The sequence below is a fragment of the Balaenoptera physalus genome (assembly GCF_965194825.1).
Source record: "Balaenoptera physalus genome assembly, chromosome: 7".
Taxonomy (NCBI): Eukaryota; Metazoa; Chordata; class Mammalia; order Artiodactyla; family Balaenopteridae; genus Balaenoptera; species Balaenoptera physalus.
This window is the reverse complement of record NC_138886.1, coordinates 28,101,316-28,121,637: the sequence shown is the minus strand read 5'-3', so window position 1 is coordinate 28,121,637 and position 20,322 is coordinate 28,101,316. Positions and strand designations below refer to the sequence as shown.

Genomic DNA, 20,322 nt, shown 5'->3' with positions numbered 1-20,322 from the left:
TTTTCTGTCCAGAGCCTGGACCAACCCAAACATACCATAATGAACCTGTTTCCCCAGCTGTTACTCTACAACCAGCTTCATACTTCCTTTCCCTGCTCCATGATTCCCCCAAACACCCTCTCCCTCTCCCGATTCAGACACAGTGATACTTACAGAGCCACTTCCGAGAGCTGCTGCTTGGTGAGGTTCAGGGGGTGATTGAAGGCAGTAATCCCATACTGGCTAGGGTTCTCTCCCTTCTGCAGGTTGGCCCGGAGAATGGCATTGTTGATGACATTCAAGAAAGAGCTGATGGCGTGCCAGCCCTTGTTGTTGAACCACACCTGAAATAAAACATACCAGGTGTGAGGTACTGCTCCCAAACCCTGCTCCCGGAGGTAGGTGCACACACACAAAACATGCATGTGCACTCCAGAAATTCCAGTCATACCACGAGACAAAACATGATCAGAGAACATGGCAAAGAGGTAACAGTGGCCAGGGTGTGCCCAGCACTGACCGTGTGGCCAGGCGCTGTGCTACCTTTAACTCATTTAACCCTCACCATAGCTTTGAGGTAGCCACGATTACTGCCTGCATTTTATAGATTAGGAAACTGAGGCTTAAATAGGTTAAGTAACTCGGTCAAGTTCATAATGGTTCCCCTGGTGTGACTGGTGGCAAAGCAAGTTCTCTTCATCATCATATTGTACAGCCTCACCAGTAAAATTAAGAGATATTTCTGTCATGAATCAATGTTATCATGAGCTGAAAGTACTTCAGGGGAACATAGGGATTATTGTTCATCAAAAAGCTATTGGAGGGGGCTTCCCTGGTGGCGCAGTGGTTGAGAATCTGCCTGCCAATGCAGGGGACATGGGTTCGAGCCCTGGTCTGGGAAGATCCCACATGCCGTGGAGCAACTGGGCCCGTGAGCCACAATTACTGAGCCTGCGCGTCTGGAGCCTCTTCTCCGCAACAAGAGAGGCCGCGATAGTGAGAGGCGCGCACACCGCGATGAAGAGTGGCCCCCGCTTGCCGCAACTAGAGAAAGCCCTAGCACAGAAACGAAGACCCAACACAGCCATAAATAAATTAATTAATTAATTTAAAAATGGTCCACATCAAAAATCTTTAAAAAAAACCCAAAAACAACTTTAAAAGCTATTGTAGGGAATTCCCTGGTCCAGTGGTTAGGACTCGGTGCTATCACTGCCCTGGGGACCGGGGTCAATCCCTGGTTGGGTAACTAAGATCCCTCAAGCAGCAAGGAGCGGCCAAAAAAAAAAAAAAAAAAAAAAAGCTATTGGAACAAAGGGCTTTACCTTGACGTTATTTTTCGTGTCCAGTCCTGTCATGAACCTTCCCAAGCTGCTGAGAAATCGATCTGCAGAACTGTCCTGTGAATGACAGAAAGCTGCCTCAGCGGGATGGTTCACAGGGGAGGGCAACAGAAAGTCTGGAGTCTGTGGACAATAGGACAACCTTGTGAAGGGCAACACTGCCACTGCGTCGTTCATTGAAATGAACCTTGAAGCCACTGAATAACTGGCTCCTGAGAAACAAGGGACCAGAAGTCTAAAGCAGTGTTGTTGCCATGAGCCACAGGTCTTAAAGGAACCAGAGGGAAACCCTGTGACTCAAAGTCCCAAGATGTAGATGTCTGGCTGTAACTGGTAGTGAGGATTCTTCACCGTGCTCCCTTGACATCCTCCTAAGACCCAGAACTACACTCAATATGCAGATGCATCAGACATGGGGTCTGTGCCTCAAGGGCAGAGATACAGACTCTAAGACAATCCCTGCTGTCTGTGACCCTAGAGGCCATATCATCTGACCTCCTCAATTCAAACTTAGAAATGGGGAACTTGAGATACAGATAAATGAAGTGAATGCTTATTAGGTACTAAATCTAGCTGCCAGGTTAAAGAAAATGATTCATTTCCTGTTTAACCAGAGATTGTTTCAGAAAAGTATGTTTGATGCCCAGTTTATTTATCCACTGGCTATGCTTAAGTTATTGAGAGATTTAAAATCTCTGCATTTGTTTTTGATCTGCACTTTCAGATAGTAAATAACATACTGAGTAGCTCAGTCTTGGCTGGCCCAAGATCACTAAATGCCCAGTGATGGCTTTGTATTTGAAAGTCTTAAACAATAAGCTGCCAGGTGATCATCTACCTGCCAACTACTCCCACGTACTAGCAACTCATTTTCTGTCTGACATGTCTTGGGATGGATACTGTACCTTGGCCACCTTCAAGTGTTTCTTCATTTGCTTGATGGCATCATTAACTTCTTCACTCGGAGGAAGTGATTGAGAATTACTGGCACCCAGGGAAAATCCACCGTACCTAAAAGAACAGCCTGATATTAAAACACAGGCGGTGTGGGATCCAATAACATTCAGCAGCAGACGCCACGTAAGTATGTAATGCTTCATTTAGATGAACTGCCTGTTCAAAGTAGGACCCAAGTAAGACTCAGAGAAAGTTTCACCTTGGCCTCCTCTAATGGATTCTGGCAATCTCTTAACTCTTCTGTCTCCTGCCCAAGTGGGAGGGACCTGGGTCTGATTATACATAGAGTGAGACATCTGAGATGTTGAGGAAAGAATGCTCATCCATCTCACAGATGCTCCTCCCACCCCTGGTGGCTCTGGCCTGAACGTGCGTCTCCAGGCAAGCAGATGGGAAGTCAGGATGAGCAGTGAAGACACTGACCAGAGAGGCCTGAAAGGGTTTAGAGACAGGCCGTGGCTCTTCCATAGCAGAACCACGAAAGGTCCTGCAATCGCCCTGCTCAGTTACTCAGTAAGTCCTGGCTCTTGGAGAAAAGGCAAAGAAGGAAGACGGGAGGCAGGGACAAAGAGCCAAGTTTTGAGGCAGCCATGTAAGGTGTATCTCATTTCTCGTGAGAACTGAGGGACTTCAAGGATCCTTCCTTCTTTTCTTCCCCAGTCCCATCTGCTCCTTCAAAACTTAGAGGGATATGGGCAGGGGTGGAGGTGGAGGGTGGGTCGGAGACAGCCTGACTGCAGCACAGGAGAGAATGATTCTTGCTATCCTGATGGAACTCTGGTTTTATTTTCTAATAGAAACATCGTTATTTAAAAAAAAACTCAGAGGGATAAATGAGTTGAAATACAATGAACAAAGATGGTCTTGATGCCTCTTATTTCATCTAAGACCTCCTTGGTTATTCCAAAGACCTGAAAAATTGTCCTTGAGTCACTAGGACTCCTAGGAATTTGATTTGGTAAGTTTAACTAGCATAGGTTTTCCCTCAAAACATCGTGCTTCCTGTCAAGTCCCTAGAGACCCACAAGGAACTTCTAAATCTCTTCAAGGACATCAGTGTGCCAAATATTCCAAAGGCCTCTGAAGTGGCAGCTGGGCACTGAGCAGAAATGCTAAAGGCAAAACAATCCCTAAACTAACAACTTCCCGGGATCCAAGAAAACTACATCAAAATCATCCTCCTGAACTTTAGGAGTCAAGGAAAATGAAAAGAAGGCACAGCGAGGTCAACTTACCTAAACTCGTTCACCCAAATCTTGTTCTTTAAGCTGCAGAACGCCAAAGACAAAGAAACCAGAAATCAGTGCAAAGAAACATTGATCCTATTCCTGATGATGCAAAAGGAGTAAATATCTACTTGAGGATACAACAAAGGGCAGAAATAACCCTACGGTCAGGCTGGTGCTGTAGGGTCTTGTCAATGGAAAGAAGTCCTAATCAGCATGTCTTTTCTTCTCCCCATATTAAAACCTTATTATTTATATGAAGGTCATGCCTTATATTAAGAACAACTCAAAAACCAACAGAGGTGATCAAACTAGAAACTTTTTAAAATTCAAAATAATAGGTCAATTATGGATGACATATGGAGAGGTTATGCCTCTTTCTTGGAAACTCACAGTAACTGTCATTCAAGCATACCCTTGTCATTAAAAGTCACTAGAACTCCTAACTTAGGGGCCCAACTAACCAAGCTGATAGGAAGGAAGCTAGAACAAACATTTTCTGAGCATCAACTAAATACAGCAGTCCCCCTTTATCTGGAGGGGATACATTCCAAGACCCCCAGCGGATGCCTGAAACCATGGATAATACCGACCCCTACATATACTATGTTTTATCCTATGTCTCCTGTTAATTTCTTTGAAGGTCAATAGGGCCACTATTATGTAAAATAAGGGTTACATGAACACAAGTACTGTAATACAGTGACAGTCAATCTGATAACCAAGAGGGCGTGTGCAGGTAGTATTTGTGGCACGGATATGCTGGACAAAGGGACGATTCCCATCCCAGGCCCCAGGAAGCTATATGGCTCTTCCAAGGCTCCAGAGCTAAGACAGGCCGTTAAGTTGGGCCAGGGCTCTCTTTATAATGCCATGTATTATCATTCATTCCATCCATGAGAGGTACTTCACATGTATCATTTCATTTAATCCTCATGACAAACTAATAAGAGCAACATTATTATCACATTTTATACAACTTAAGGCTTTAATAGGATAACTGGCTGCCCGTGGTCAAAAACGCTAATAAGCAGCAGAATTAGAATTTGAATCCAGATTTATTTTCATCCTGGAACCATGCAACCTCAGTCTTGAAGCTGAATGCTCATAATACTTCCCATCACCTTTTCTAGTTTGAAAGAATATCCTAAACTTCCAAAAGACAACATCAGGTCAAAATGTGATGTTCCCCCCCACTACTCAATCTACTATTTTTTTTTGGCTTTTACTTCCTCTGATCAGTAATGATTAAGCAGGCGCCAAGTTTAGTAAATAATGACCTTTTGGCTATGATCTGCACATATGTCTTCACCAGATAATCCGAAATGTTTCTTCCCGTCAGGTTCTGAAGGATGTCCGCAGTGTTCTGTTTTCTCTGTTATCACAGAAAAACCAAGTGCATGTGTCTTTATGGACCAGAATTGGAATAGAAAACAAATCAAGGACAACAATGACACATGTCCCTCAAACATGTACCACAGTGTGACCAGACTCTGCCCACAGGGCCCAGGCTCTGCCATCAGCCAGCCACCAAGGTCTGATCCACTCTGCTCTCAGCAGGGCCATTCACTTATGGCAAGCCAAGGAGAGCCCCAGCAAATTATTCTGAACAACTAAGCGTTAGACCGTGAAGTATCGTTCTTTATGGTTACAAAAGGATTTTAGGGAGCAGCACCATTGACCATGCCTAGTGAATTCTTCTGTTCATTGGAGTTATACTGAAGAAGAGATGAGCTCTTATTTTAAAGAAAGGTAACCAAGAAGGACTGCTTTAAGTTTTCAACACCATTTGAAATTCCTTGTCCTCACCCTGCAACCTGGATGCTGATAAGGCAGCAGAGAGACAGCAAAAGCAAGCCTCTTCCTGAAATCATTCTCAGAAAAAATGGCTCAGAACTGTTTCCCACACTCAGAGTTTTAGAGGATGTCACAGTTGTAAGACCCACAGAAGTTTTATGGGCCAGCCTCCCTAATTCAGCGGTGAGGAAACAGGCCTAGGGACTCAGAGTGGCCTGTCCAAGGTCACCAGCTCATCCGTGGCAGAGGCAGAGATGAAGCTGGGCTTGTCACAGTCTGTCCTGTGACACCAGAGAGTCCACAGTGTGCCTTCCACAGCTCAATGATCCAGAGTGTTGCATTCTGGCTGTACCTCGAACCAGTAAGGAAACTAGGCTGACTCCAAAAGAGAGAAGGAGGCTAAGCTCCCTCAGATACAGGAACAATTTGCTCCAAGCCCCCTCCTCTCAAAACTCACATGCTTTTCCCTATGACAAGAATCAAGACTGAAAGAGACCCTCCTGACACGGCAGATCACCCATGCCTTCTCCCCAAGCCCACCCTGCACCCCACCTGAACGGTCACACCCTGAAAGTGACTCACTTGTGGAGGAGGCAGCCCCCCAGCCCCCAGGGGACACACGGGCAGCATCTTCTTGATTTTGTCGCTGCTACACTGGCAGGTGGGGGAGGGGTTCTCCATCGTCCAGTTCCCATTTCTGAAGAGGTCTGTGATGGTCTGGGGGACTGGGGTGGTGGTCCACTCCTTCTCCCCCACCGAGCAGGGCATGTCTCTGCAAAGCGACATCAAAGGTAGGATCATCCAAGAGGGCCTGGCCTCTCCTATTGCCTCAGAGCACAGGACCAATCGATAACAACTGCAAACATGCATCTATCCCCTCATCACTTGGTTATTTGATCCGCCCCACAGACTTGTAAGGTACAAACTCATTTACAGTGAGGGATGATGGAACACATTCCGCCCCACAGACTTGTAAGCTATAAACTCATTTACAGTGAAGGATGATGGAACACAAAGAGGGCCTAAATGCTCATATACTGAACTCAAGTCAATCTAATCACCAGCATTCAATCACTCACCCATGTGCTCACTCAACAAACATTCACTGTGCATCTACTATGTGCCAGACACTGTCCTGCATATTTGAGAATTTGGGGTGAAAAGACAAAGTCTCTGCCTTCATGGAGTTTGTGTTCCCAGGAAAGAGTTTGATAACAAACAATTAAATCATATGATCTTAGATAGCCAAAAATGAAGCAAAATAAAGGCAGAGTGACTGGTGAGAAAGGACCATCTGAAGAGGTCATATACTTCAGCCAAAACCTAAATGATGGGAGAGAACAAGCTAGGCAGGGATTCAGGGGAAAAATATTACAAGCAGAAGCAACAGAGCACAGGTGAAAAGGTTCCGAGTGTTCTACATTTAAGGAACAACAGGAAGGCAGTGGGGCTGGAATGCGATGAGCTACCAGGGAGAGTGATGGGGAGATGAGGAGGAGAGGGAGGCAGGGGCCCTAAGACATAGGCCTGGGAAGGAGTCTGCATTTTACGCTCAATGTGCTGAAACCTGGTGGAGAGTGTCAGGATTCACTTTATGTTTCAAAATGAGTAGAGGATTTTGGGGAGTGAATGGGGGTGACAGTTGTTGGCCCATGAAGAGCTAGACTGTTTGCAAGCATCCCAGGTAACTAAAGACAGGCCTTTATGTCTGACGTGAGCTCTGAATTACTGTGATACCATCAGTAAGTCACTTGCCCTCTCAGGGCCTATTTTCTCCACTAGTGAAACAGAAGTATGAAATGACTTGTCTCAATAAGTCACATTTCAACAAGGCATTTCTAACATCCCTTCCAGTTTCAAAACTCTACAGTATGAAGCAGAGCCACAGTCTTTAGATGATTCTTCTATCAAAGGAACAGTTTTGTGGATTGCCCTCTAGTTCTCTCTTTGAAGCACCTGGACTAAATGGAAAAGTCAGACTAGGATGGTGCCGTCCTGAAGCTCACGCTCTAAAACCTTCACAAGATCACTGGCTGAGATCGGTTCTACTACTTTCTGAAAAACCTAACAGTCTCCACAGTGGGGCCCTTACATCAGACGGACCCCAGTACACGTCAGTGGGTGCTCTGCCCCCAGGCTGCGAGCCTGTGATGTCAGGCCTGCACCTCTCAATGCAGACCTGGCTCCTACAGATCCTTCCTTGGCTGGCATCCATCTGAGTCCATACTGTTGAGCTGGCATGTGATGAATCCACCTACCTGTGTTATTACCTCATCTCACTCTCCTCTCTCGCCTACAGAGAACTTCCAAGTGGAATCTCATCAAAAGTCCTGCGAAATCTCTGACCGTCTCCACCTTGGTCACCTTGTTTTTTAGGAACTGATACTGACTGTCAGGATTTACCACTTAGCAAGTGTTAAGTACTAACAAATGTTCAGTAAGTACTCAATTGATAAGAGCTAACAAGTACATAATGGCTATCCACTTAGCAACCTGTTCTAAAACCTGGCACACACAGGTGGTATGCTCACTGGTCTGTCTCCTGCAGGCTCACTATCTTCCCTTTAAAACCTGGAATTCAAGTTAGGCCTTCTCCAATCTTTCCACACCTTCCCACACTCTCCATAATTCCTCAGTCTGTGGTTAACAACCTACCTGAGCCTGGAAACTTGAACCTGCCTCTACCATCGTTGGGTTCTCTCAGAAGCTCCTCACCTCTCTGCATTGTCTTTACTCACAAAGATCTCTGGACCTGCCTTCCTCCCATGTACACTTAGAGTCGTATGGGTATTTCACTGAATTAGTAGGCAGGTATTTCACTGCCTACTTTTTTTTTTAAAGGACTTTGAAGGAGAATATGATAAAAATATGCAACTCTGAAAGAAGAAAATGTCCATTTTTATAAAAACTATGCCATCTTTTCAGGCTTTTAGAGTGAAGAAGCTGATCAACAAAACTGCAAATTATACATAATGGGAGCCTGTCTCTGCACTTAGGTATAGGAGCTGGAGAAAAGGGATCAGTATAAAGGACTATTTAAATTAAATATTCATTTCTAAAGCAGTAAACAAATGTCTATAGTCATTTGCCTGGCAAGATGCTAGAAGACTCTCCTAGTCTGTTATGTTTGTTCCTAGATGGTCTGATTAAACCACTATATTAACTTTTTTAAAATAAAAAAATGTTTCAAAGGGCAAATGACGGTAGTCACCATGTGGCATAACAAATGATAAAAGCAGTGTAGAGATCAAACCAGGTGACAAGCGCAAGAAGCCAGCCGTGGAGGGGCTCACGGCTCAAGTGGCACTCACGGGATTGGGTTTCCTTCCATACATCGGGTCCCGAAGCCAGGCTTTCCAGTGAGAGCGCTCAAGAGCTCCTGGGTGCTCAGGTCCTCAGGAGAGTCATTACTGTAGGTACATGAGAGGCAGCCAGCTCAGCAATTCATTAAAACCATGAATCGGGAGGAGGAAGGCGATTTTTTAAAAAATTAAACACTTTATTAAGTACTTCCTGTGTGCCAAACTCTTGAAACGGAAATGAATAAAACACAGAACCCACCCACAAGGAACTCAGCCTCTGGCCATACATTTGGTATCAAGGTAACATACAGCACTCCGAAGTGGAGCTTGTGTAAATAAGTTATATGTATAGAGATGTGCACACGCGTGTGTACACACCCACCCACATATATACACACATTTACGTATATATTTTAATGTGAAGTACATGAATTCGTTAAAGATCAGTATTTCAAAAGTACTTTCACAATTATCCATTAGGCATAGACAACAGGGATTTTCTAGGAAAGGGCAGGCTGACTTTATGGGCTGAATGTTTGCACGGACAACTGGAAAACACAAACAATGATGGATACAGGTTACAAACACAAAACAAGCCCATGTGTTCCACAGCCCCGGGCAATACAAGGTCAGCAGCTTGGAAAGGAAAGAAGAAAGTAAACCTGCACTAAATAGGAAGGAAGCATGGGATTAGAGAAAAAGAGACTGATTCACATGTTTACATATATATATATATATATATATATATATATATATTTTTTTTTTTTTTTTTCTTTAAAGCTTCCCTTTGACATCACTGACACACTTCCCCGATCGAAAGATCTGCAAATACTATGGGACTGAGGAAAACTCCTGTATAACGTGATGCAGAAATTCCTTTGTCCTTTTGTTTGAAGCGCTGGATTGTTACAGAGTAGCTGGTATTTTGGTCTAAAAACCAAACACTAGCTAGCTATTATCTATAAGCTAAAAGACTAAATAATACATACACGAATTGCATCATGCAGAAAACAAGAACCTGGAGGTGCAATGCTCTGAGTGTATGGAAGCCATGTGTTCAACTATAGAATAAAGACACAGCTATGAAAATCCAAATGTATTATAGCTCAATCATAGATTTTTTTTGCAAGGGCAGATTACTTACATAAAACACATATGTTCCTTACAACAGTGTATAAAGAGGAATGGAGTTTAAATGCATAAGAGGACTGGCCTGTTAGTTCAGGTTTTGTTCACCGCTGTCCGTTGCATCTAACATGAGTTTGTGTGAGGGCTGTAGCCACAGCTGATAAATCCATGCCCCTGTGTAACTCTCGAGTCCCCCTCCCCTTGGCCCTCAGCACAGTAAACACCCTGGTCGGCCTGAGGTCTCCTCCCACCTTGGGCGCAGAAGGCAAACGCATACCTGACAAACGTGTACTGTTCGTTGTACATCCAGGGTTGAAGTTCCAGGCTGGGGTACTTGCCAAAGGGTGGCACGATCAAGCTGAACACCAGGGCAATGCAGACAAACACAGCCGGCAGGACAATCTATAACCAGGGGGTAGGAGGGAAGAGAAATCGCAGGAGAAGGACAAGGGTTAGAAAGAAGGCCACAGGGCAAGGCCCTGTGAGTCCAGCCAGCCTCTCAGACCAGCCATCACTCGAGTGTGCACAGGGCGCAGCTCCACCAAGGCATTCTTGGCAGGTTGGAAGCAATGGAGACTGAAATCTAAACCCCTTCCCTCCGGGGCATTTCTGGAAGCTGGCAACACAAGGCCAGAGGCTGTGGCCCCCTGACAGGGGCACCGAGCTGAGAACTTCACAGAGTAAACAGTGGTCACATGTCAGGGTGACTTAGAACACCAGGTCCCTCTTCTCCCTGAAAACCTGAGAAAGACCACACTGGTCATGAGCCCAGCTCAGCTCAGACGAAAGCTGAGAGCCGAAGCCTGGACCAGAAGCCAGAAGACCTGCAGTTTGTTCTGTCTCTACTGTAATTGTATCCATGTGAAGCCACATCCCCTATGGCCTCAGTCTTCTCATTTGTAATCTGCAGACAGACTAGGTGACTCATTCAGATTCCATACTTTGATAAAACCACTCTACAGCACTGTCTCCATGGAAAGGGAACAGCAGCTATTTCTTCCCCCAATGGCCTCAAAAAGCATGATTAATCTAAATCCTTACTAAACCACCTTAAACTTTACACCTGTACCTTCTCTGAAAACAATGACTTGTACATACTTTATAAGCAAACTCTAAGCTCCTTCCATTTATTCCTGAGAAATTTATCCGTTTAAAAAAAAAAAAAAAATCCAAATGATGCCCCTGGTTCTAATGTTCTTGCATTTCAATGCAGAAAATTAATCACTAGGTGATTAATTCCATGGGAAAAAACTGTATGAGCATTATCTCATTTAATTATCATTACAACCCTAAGTAGTAATATCATTATCACCAATCAACAAACAAGGTAACTGGGGCTCAGGGAGACTAAGTAACTTGCCCAAGGCCAAAGAGACAATAAGTAGCAGAACCAGAATTCAAACCTAAGTCTATATGCTCCAAACTCATATTCTGTGCATTACTCACGTAGTCTGTAGAGAAGAATCTCTGTAACTTCTTTATACTTCTTGATTTTATAGAGTGGAATAATTTCATCCCTCCTAACCCAGCAAGTTAGCGTGCAAACACTGACATGCAGGCAAGAGTGTAATGAGTCTTCTCTGTTTATCATTTTTTTTGGTCTGACCTCTGGTTATCTTTTCTATCAGTTTTCAGATAAACATCAACTTAGAGAAAAATCAAGTTTCCAATAAGTTCATATGTTGAGTGCATCTGGGCATATCATCTCTGAAGTTATGAAAGTATAATTTGCCCAGCCAGTTTTTCTAAACTTTGTCCTTGTTATACTCTCCTTTACGATAAAACTAACACACACAGTAATTACTAATGTGAGGCCCATTCTAAGCACTTATTCATTTTAATCTTCATAACAATTATATCATAGGTACTATTATTATCCCCATTTTACAGATAAGGACACTGAGGCTCAGAAAAGTAACCTGCAACAGACACGTGAGTGCAAGAAGCAGAACTGGGATTGAAATACAGATAACCTGGCTCCAGTGTCCATCTTATAACAGTGATGTTGCCGTGTCTTCACTGGTCAGGGAGCCTGCAGCCCATCAAGGAAGCCTGAGTCCTTGGCCTGGAACAGCACTTCTCACCTGAGCAAAGAATCCCTTCCGACTCCGTCTGGCAATCAGCAGCCTCTTCCACAAAAGGGCCCCAAACTGCTGCTGTGTGAGTTTCCAGCCCTTCACCTGGTAGGAGCCTTTGCCGTCCATCCCGCTGAGCAGGTCTGTTTCTCTGGATTCTGCAGAGAGCCAACACTGAAGGTCACCTGGTATATCAGGCATTTTTGACACCCCCACGCTCCTCCCTCCAGCATCTTCAGCAACCACCTTGGAGGCTTGCGTTTGAAGGTAAAAGTAAAGGAGTAAAGGGCCTTGGTGACAAAGTCACATCCAAGGAAAAGTGATGACCCCAAACGTATGACAGCAGCAGTCTCTGCCTCTGGGTTCTTATCTGATGAGCACAGAAAAATGAAGGTGCCTTGAGACAGCTGAAGAGAGATGTTCACACATAATGGTGTTACATCAAGCCATTCAGATGAATCAAGTCATCCTCAATTTCTTACAGAATATTCTACAAAACAGGCCACATAAGTAGGCTGACATACTTGAGAACACACAATAGCAATTTGTCTCCCATTTATTCTATTTTTGGTAAAAGGTGGACACATTCCAGTGATCTAAGCACTAACGATGTATGAAGTTAGGGAGAACATGAGAGTCACACACTCACGTGGCACAGGGATGGGAGAGTCAGGAAGGTTTCTGTTCCGAAAAATTTTTATAGAAATCCTTGTCTTAAACAAACCATTTCTAACTGCGGTGGCTTGACATCTCACCAATATTTGCTTCATATCCTGCCTCCCCCTTCTCCATCCCAGTCAAATACACAGGGATACACTCATCCAAAACAGCTAAGTCTAAGGGTCCAATTAACTCTAAAAGCAAATTCACCTCGCTCTTTCAAAATCTTCCGTCCACTCAGAGAACATTTATTCAACAATTAAACACCTCATGAACGTGAGAAAAGATAAGAAATGGATTCAGAGGATTGAGGGGCCATCTTTTGATGTGTGTGTATCTTGAGAGAGCGATCTCAGTGCAGTGAAGGAAGTGGTGAGGACAGGCTCTTTCAGGTTTGACTGTATGCACAACCCTGAAAAGGGGAAAGTGGCTTTTTTCATTCTCTCTCTTCCCTTTGGACCCTGTAGGCATCTATCATCCTGGTTCAAGGACCTCGAAAGATAACACCTGAGAAGAACATAAGAGAGAAATTCACTTTCTAGCAACGGAATGAAGATCTTGCCCAAACGGACCTGGATCTATGTCGGAATCATTCGGATCAACAGCATCATCTTCAGTAAATGGGCGAAGACAGCTCTGCTTGTCCCCGAAGACCCGTCTGTTTCGTCTTGCGGGTAGGGTGCCATCTGAAGGCAAAAGGAAGGAACTCCATGTTTCATTTTATTTGTAACAAAACAAACTCTGAATCTGTAACAAATCTATACACTAAAAGTAAGAATGTCATAAAACAATTTGAAGGGAAAGGCACAAGCCTGGTGAGCTAAGACAGCCTACAGGGGGCACAGCCCAGAGAATGTGCAGCCCCCCTAGAGGGTTACCTGAGGTCTCAGCATCCACCCCACTCTCTTCAGCCACTTTGAGAAATATCTGAAAAATAAGAGTGAGTGCGAGTGTCATAAGCACCACATTGTGAGAGCAACTGCTGTGATTATTACGTGACTGAATGGTATGCTAGCCCCTAAAGACAAAACGTAGAAGACTCATTTATTGATAACACTTTGTCAGAGTCACTTGGGAGAGAAGCCGTTTTTACCAGAGAACATTTCCCCAGTGGTGAGAGCTATCAATCCACACAGTCATTTCAAATTAAAGCTATGACATGAGGACACTGCGGAAGGAGGAATTTGTTCTGAACCTACAGGGAATGAGCCAAGTGGCTTCTTCCAAGTCTATGGCCCCAAATCTTTGAGTAGGCTAGCACCATGATAGGTTATCCGAGACAGGATGATCAAGAGAGGAGGGGTTCCCATCACTAGAAATGTTATGGCAGGGATTCCAACATCAGAAAACAATCTGAACTAGACCAATGATTCCCAAACTCTGATCTGCCCAGACGCTGCCCAGGAAGCATTCAATAAAAGCACAGACATCAAGGCCTTACCTCCAGAAATTCTGATTCAAAGACCCTGGAGCTGAGCCTTGGATTTTTTTTTTTTTTTTAAAACATCTTTATTGAAGTATAATTGCTTTACAATGGTGTGTTAGTTTCTGCTTTATGACAAAGTGAATCAGTTATACATATACATATATCCCCATATCTCTTCCCTCTTGCATCTCCCTCCCTCCCACCCTCCCTATCCCACCCCTCTAGATGGTCACAAAGCACCGAGCTGATCTCCCTGTGCTATGCGTGAGCCTTGGAATTTTTATTGTCAATAATATTCTCAGATGATTCTGCTGCACAGTCAAACCTGGAGACTACTGGGCCAGACAATTTTATACCCCTTCCAGCCCTTGAGGTCTCTCTCAAGAGAGGCACTGCTTACACAGTAATGGAGTATGAGCTTTGAAGCCCAAAACCCCTGATTCTGAATCCTTGCTTGGCATCCCTGAATGTCAACTTTCTCATCTTGTTATGAGGATTAAATGAAGTTATAATGATTGAAAAAAACAAAACACACCAAGGTTAGCACATGGCACGAGTAGATTTTCCATAAATGTTGGCCATTTCCAATGCATGGTCATGACACAGTCATACCGGGGAGCAATCCTAATACTTCTTTCCTACATCTCCCACTACAACCTTAAAGGGCTAACTGGAACCAACACAACCCAGATGCCAACGACCTAAGCACTCAGTGCCTAGGTCCATGGTGATGCTATTCCCAGTGGGCATGCAGGCTGCCTGTCTGGCTCCGGGATCATTGGCCCTGCTACATTCTGACAGCCAGCCACCGAACTTACTTCTTCCAGGGTAGTCTCTGAAATTCCATAACTGGAGATGCCCAGATCTGAGAGCCGGTCATCAATCTCATGGAAAAGTTCCACAAAGGCCCCCTCTTTGGCGGCTTCATAGGGCAGCACGTAGGTCAGCTCATGCCCAATGTCTTCCACCAGCCGGGCCTCGGCCACATGCTTCCTGATGAGGTTGGAGATTGCGGAGACATCTGTAGGGACCAAAGAACAGACACGGATCAGCCAACTCCGAGGCCCCCCATTAGGGGCCAGCCGCTCTCCGCCTTCTCCCTTGCCTACTCCTCAGGAGCCCGCCTGCCCACACAGCACACATGGCCCAGACACTTAAGTCATTCCATGTGTTCACCTCTGGCCTGAGAGTTCCTGGGGGCGGAGGCTGGGTCTTATTCACCTTTGTATCACCAGAGCCAGGCACAGTGTAGGTCCTCAGTGCATTGTGGGTGGCTGGATGGCCTTCTGAGGTTGAAAGCCTGGTGTCTATTGCCTAAGTGCTAGGATTCTTCAACGGAAAGCTCGACTAAAGGAACTGTAAAAGATTCTTCACCTTTCTCTAACCTTTTAAAGGAGGCTCCTTCTATTTACCTCAATAGAGGGTTAATCAAACAGGGCATGGAAGGAGAGCCAGAGGCTTCCTGGGAACAGCCAGCTGTTAGGATGGGGAAGACAGGGCCAGGGTAAAGGCTTCTGTTCCATTTCTGTTATTGGTGACACTGGCGTCCTACACACACCTCCCGAGGGAAATCCAGCGGGCTGCTCCTCTCCTGGGAACTCACCCTCCCTAGGCACTGAACCCCAATCCCTCCACCATCAGCTTGGCTACTCAGCTCCTCATCCTTGGTCTCCAGTGTCCAGTGTGCAGCCAGACCCACTCCCCTAAGGGATCCCCCCACCCCCAATCATCTCAGCGCTCTGGGACACTGCCCTGACAGCTCCCAGACCAAGCCCCAAGCTCCCCGGCAAGCGTCAGGCCGATCCGCCACCAAGCTGCACCCTCTCCCGCAGCCGCCCAGCCCCAGCCCAGCAGCAAACCTTGAGTCAGCGCCACCAGCCTCTGCACCTCTCCTCCTCTGCCTCCACTCTGCCCAGCTGGGGGAAGCTCAGGCACCACCTGAATAAGAAACCCCAGAGTCCTTACCGACGGTCAGCGTGTCACTCTCATGGTCGCTGCCCAGGCCAGCATCAGAACTGCTCTGAGAAACACTGTCCTCCTGATGGCAAAGAAGGAGGTAAGAATGGGTCAGGGACCGAGCAAGGTGCAGCCCCACCAGCTTCACCTGGGGGCTTCCGAGAAGCTCTATCGTGTGAGAACCGGAGCAAAGAGCTCCTCCTGGGAGGCACGCAGCTGGGCTGACTTGGCTTCTGAGGTCACTGTCTGATCTGACACCTGGGCTGTGTGCACGGGAAGCAGAGCTCGCAAAAGAACTGCGGCCTGCCAGCGAGTGCTGTAACCAGGCCCTCATCGACCGTCTTGGGCATGGGATTTACCTGCCTGGTTATCTAGCTCAGTGCTTCTCAAGCTTTAATTTGTGTTTCCTCACCAGAGGACCTTGTTAAAACGCAGATTCTAATTTAGTAAGTCTGAGTTGGGCCCAAGTTTCTGCATTTCTGACGAGCTCCCAAGTGACTGATGCTGCTTGTCTCAGACCACACTTTGACCCACGAGACACTAGTTAAAAGGTAAATAAGTGGACAGGAGGTCAAGGTTGGGATGTAAGTGTTTTGGGCGCCAGTGTTTGAACACACAGATAAACCTCAGGCATGTACTGCAGTACAGGGGAAAATGTACCCGGTTATTGGGTTCTGGTCCCACCTCTGTTATTCACGTGCTGGGTGACCCTGAATAAACTAAATCCCTACAAGCCTCACTTCTCTCATCTGGGATAATAATTGCAATACCTTCTTCCCAGGGTTGCTCTGTACTTTGAGATGATAGATAAAAAAAAAAAAGTTTGCAAATGATAACAATGTTACAACTATTATCCTGATTTTCTTTTATGGCCAGAGTCTGCCAGATTGAGTGTCTGGCATGAAATCGGTGCTCAACATACATGTGCTGTTTTGTAGTTTAAAAGTTAAGGTCAATAAGATTTAAAGGTAATGAGCAGGCACAGCAGGGCATTCTTCAGCTAAGGCTCTTAACTCTTGGTAAGTCTTTCTTCTTCAACAAAATAAAGTCCTCTAAGGGCCTTCTTCATCGCTCATTTTGTCTCCATACGAAAAAGGAAACGGGATTCAACAGAGCTAACACGATGGGAACAGAAGTCTCCAGAGATTTCCATGTAGGAGGTACGACGTGACTCCAAAGGGACACAGAGCAGGGAGATGGTGGCCTCAAGGTGGCAGAGTGGGGCAGATGTGGACAAGCCACTCACAGCCAATGAGTCCTGACTCCCCGGACCCGGCACCAGCCCAGCACTGAGACTGCAACTCACCTTTTTCAGGTACGACACAGTGCTACTGCTATTTCTGCACGAGCTGAGGGAGGACTCCACGTCCTTCTTGACCAGGGTCAGGTAGTAACCTGTCCCCAGCTGGTTCTTCAGGAACAGGGAGGAGCCCACGCAGCACAGCTTCCCATGGGAAATGATGGCAATCCTGTCCCCCAGGATGTCCGCTTCATCCATGTGGTGTGTGGACAGAATAATGGTGCGGCCTGCCGGGAACAAACACGAGGGCGAGGCACAGGTGAGGCCTGCTGTGCTCACTGGTCGCAGTGGCCACAACTACAGAAATACGAGCAGGGGAAAGCCTGGGAGAAAGACCCCGAGGCCTGTGTGCTCATGACCCCCAGGATGGCAGTGCTGTGAGGACGGCTGCTGCATCCTCATAGAATGAAGGACGGGAATGTTTATTTGGGAACTTGCTACATGCCAGCAGTGTGCTACGTGGTCTAGGTGCATTCTCATTTAACTTAATCCTCTGTAAGGTGGGCACTCCCACCATTATAGATAAAGAAGCTGAGGCAAGTTAAATGACTTTTCCAAGGTCACGGGCCAGCTTGAGCTGACTCCAAACCCGTGCCCCTCATACTGTACCACCTTGTGTACCTTCTACCCCTCTAAGCTGACTGCACCTCCCCCATCCATTCATGTATTCATCCACTCTGTCAGCACACAAGTTTAGTGCACCACGTGGGGACAGAGATGAAGGACAACACAGCCTCGGCTCTTGGGAATCTCAGTCTGTAGACCATAATTATACTATACATGTGAGAGTTCTAGGCTGGAGGGAGCCCTGGGGGCCCACGGAGGATGCCCTTTATCCCCATTTCTCTTCTCCTTGCAGGCCCCTAGGGAATAAAGTGTAAACTTGAAGGTTCTTGGAAACCAGGCATCCCACTTGCACACCAGGGCTGAGCTCAGAGCTCAACTCCACGTTTTCCTTGAAAGTAATTCTGTTGCTCTAGCAGAAACAGCCACAAGATACTCTTCCAGAGGCCCTCCCTCCCTCTCTCGCTCCTTTCCTCCCTCCCTCCCCCTGCCAGCCCAGAAGGCAGAGTAAATACACATCAGTTACCTTGTCGATATTTCAGCAGCAGCTCCCATATTCCCCTGCGGGAGTAAGGGTCCACGCCGGCTGTGGGCTCATCCAGAATGACAACCTTGGATCCCCCGACAAAGGCCAAGGCCACAGACAGCTTTCTCTGCATTCCACCTATGGGAGAGAGGAGACAGGATCCAGGGCCAGCCCCAGTGAGTGACAGCAGAGGTGGCGAAGGAGGGATGGAGGTGCCCTCCTGGGGACAAGCCCGAACACGTTTCTGACCCTCCCACTCCCCCGGGAAGCCGGGGACACGGCGGCAGCTGTATTTCCTGTGTGTGTGTAGTCGGGGGCGGCGGGGTGCGTTGGAGGAGGAAGGCAGCTCTGGGCCTCACCTGACAGCTGACTTGTTTTGCTTTTCAGTTTGCTTGGCGGCAAACCAACATCCAGGGCCATCTGCTCCATCTCTGCTTTCACGTGCTTCTCCGAGAGCCCTTTCAGGCGGGCGTAAAACCAGATGTGCTCTTCAACAGTCAGCCTGGGGACAGAGGGGCAGGTCGGCTCCGGGCCCCCAGGACGCACAGAACACAGTGCCTCCTCACCCAGAACACAACAGGCACATTTTTCTTTCCCCACTTTTTTTTTTTTAACTTTATCAATTTCTGAAAAATAATCTCCAGGAAGGATTCAAGGTAGAACAGCAGTGAGCAGTCACATGAGCTACTTGAGAAGCCAAAGCAGCAAGGCGACAGGTCACGTCCACCCGATTCCCCGCTGGCCTGGCCCCCGCGCATCAGGCAGTGGCAGATCCTCAAAGGGCCCTCCCCAAGGCCCCACCAACCAAGGAGCTGCCTCGGCCTTAGCCTGGAGCAGCCCTCCTGAACCTCGAACGACTTCAGCCCTGAGAGAAGGGGGGCCCCTGTGGAGGACACAAGCCCGGGCTGCTCACTGTAGATGAGAGGAAACCGGGGCCCAGAAGGGGGATGCCCTTGCCCGAGGTCACAGAGCTCAGGTCTCTCTCTGCTCACCATGGCGGCTCCCTGCTTGGTGATGGGCAGGCTGAACGGGAGCAAAAGTTCTGAGCAGGAAACACGGGACCCACGTATCAAGGTCCCTGAGGTACTGCCAGGTGAGAGCTGTGGTGGTCTCAGGGAGTGTGTGCGGGGAGAGATATGTCCTCACTCCAGAAGGACAGGAATGGAAAGCACCGTTTCCCAGGCCTCCATCCACCAGCTGGACTGATATAACATCCCCCACCCCACAATTCTCTTACTTTTCCAACGTCGAAGGACGACCTGGTCTCAACACATCCAGGAAGGCGAGGCCTGCTACCCCCAAAGGTGGTAAAATGCTTAAGTCCCACTCTACCTGTGACTCATGACACACCTGCAAAGAGGGTGTGCTGGTACTCACATGTCAAACAGCACATTATGCTGGGGACAGACCCCCAGGTTCTGCCGGATGGTGTTCATCTCGGAGCGAATGTCTTTCCCCAGGATGTAGGCAGTGCCCGAGGTGGGAGGGAACAACCCAGTCAGGATTGACCTAAGGGCAAAAACGTTAAAGTACAGGAGTCAGCATTGGCCCTCCTGCCCTGAAGCTCCACTCCAGGCTGCAGCGTCTGGGCAGACGGCAGAGGCAGCGACCCTGCAGCGCCTTTCCTTCCTAATGGACTCCAACAGACCCCGACACAGCGAAGGAGTCTCTGCTTCAGGGAACAGCTAGGAGTGGGCCTATGTGTTGGAAATGGCAGTTTCAGCACAAGCATTTTTTAAATGAAGATTCCAATTTACAATGGGAAGTACACTTTAAAGCATATATTCTTTTTATGCTTAAAATCATGTCCAAGTAAAAGGGACAAAGCAGAACAAATGATTCAAAGATAAAAGTAATTTGTGTGTTTGGCAGTTAGGATTTTTGTGCACCTTTTAAAGAGTTTCTGCAATGTTCATAATATATTGATTTTGCATGTTAAAAATATATAAAAGAAAAACAGGAGGAAGAGATTACCCCTCCCCCACCAAAATGCCCTCGGCAATGGTTGACGGACTACACTGAAAGCCACTGAGGTAACTCGGGTGTGTTTATGGCCTGTGCTCCCTTCTGAAGCTGTCCATTC

The 20,322-nt window shown here is 46.8% G+C and overlaps 1 protein-coding gene across 9 annotated transcripts in view; it reads right to left on the bottom strand.

Moving 5' to 3' along the window:
* The window catches only part of ABCA1 (ATP binding cassette subfamily A member 1), a 179,917-nt gene that overhangs the window by 22,250 nt on the left and 137,345 nt on the right, over positions 1 to 20,322 (bottom strand). For all 9 annotated transcript variants that reach the window (XM_082471167.1, XM_082471173.1, XM_082471165.1 and 6 more), the window contains 17 exons: positions 19,617 to 19,748; positions 18,599 to 18,741; positions 18,240 to 18,377; positions 17,156 to 17,376; positions 15,859 to 15,931; positions 14,712 to 14,914; positions 13,346 to 13,394; positions 13,040 to 13,153; positions 11,817 to 11,965; positions 10,010 to 10,134; positions 8,614 to 8,712; positions 5,885 to 6,074; positions 4,786 to 4,880; positions 3,515 to 3,547; positions 2,228 to 2,333; positions 1,305 to 1,379; positions 154 to 323 (listed from right to left, as the gene is read on the bottom strand). In XM_082471167.1, coding sequence (XP_082327293.1) covers positions 154 to 323; positions 1,305 to 1,379; positions 2,228 to 2,333; positions 3,515 to 3,547; positions 4,786 to 4,880; positions 5,885 to 6,074; positions 8,614 to 8,712; positions 10,010 to 10,134; positions 11,817 to 11,965; positions 13,040 to 13,153; positions 13,346 to 13,394; positions 14,712 to 14,914; positions 15,859 to 15,931; positions 17,156 to 17,376; positions 18,240 to 18,377; positions 18,599 to 18,741; positions 19,617 to 19,748 — 2,115 coding nt within the window. The remainder of the gene's footprint in view (positions 1 to 153; positions 324 to 1,304; positions 1,380 to 2,227; positions 2,334 to 3,514; positions 3,548 to 4,785; positions 4,881 to 5,884; positions 6,075 to 8,613; positions 8,713 to 10,009; positions 10,135 to 11,816; positions 11,966 to 13,039; positions 13,154 to 13,345; positions 13,395 to 14,711; positions 14,915 to 15,858; positions 15,932 to 17,155; positions 17,377 to 18,239; positions 18,378 to 18,598; positions 18,742 to 19,616; positions 19,749 to 20,322) is intronic.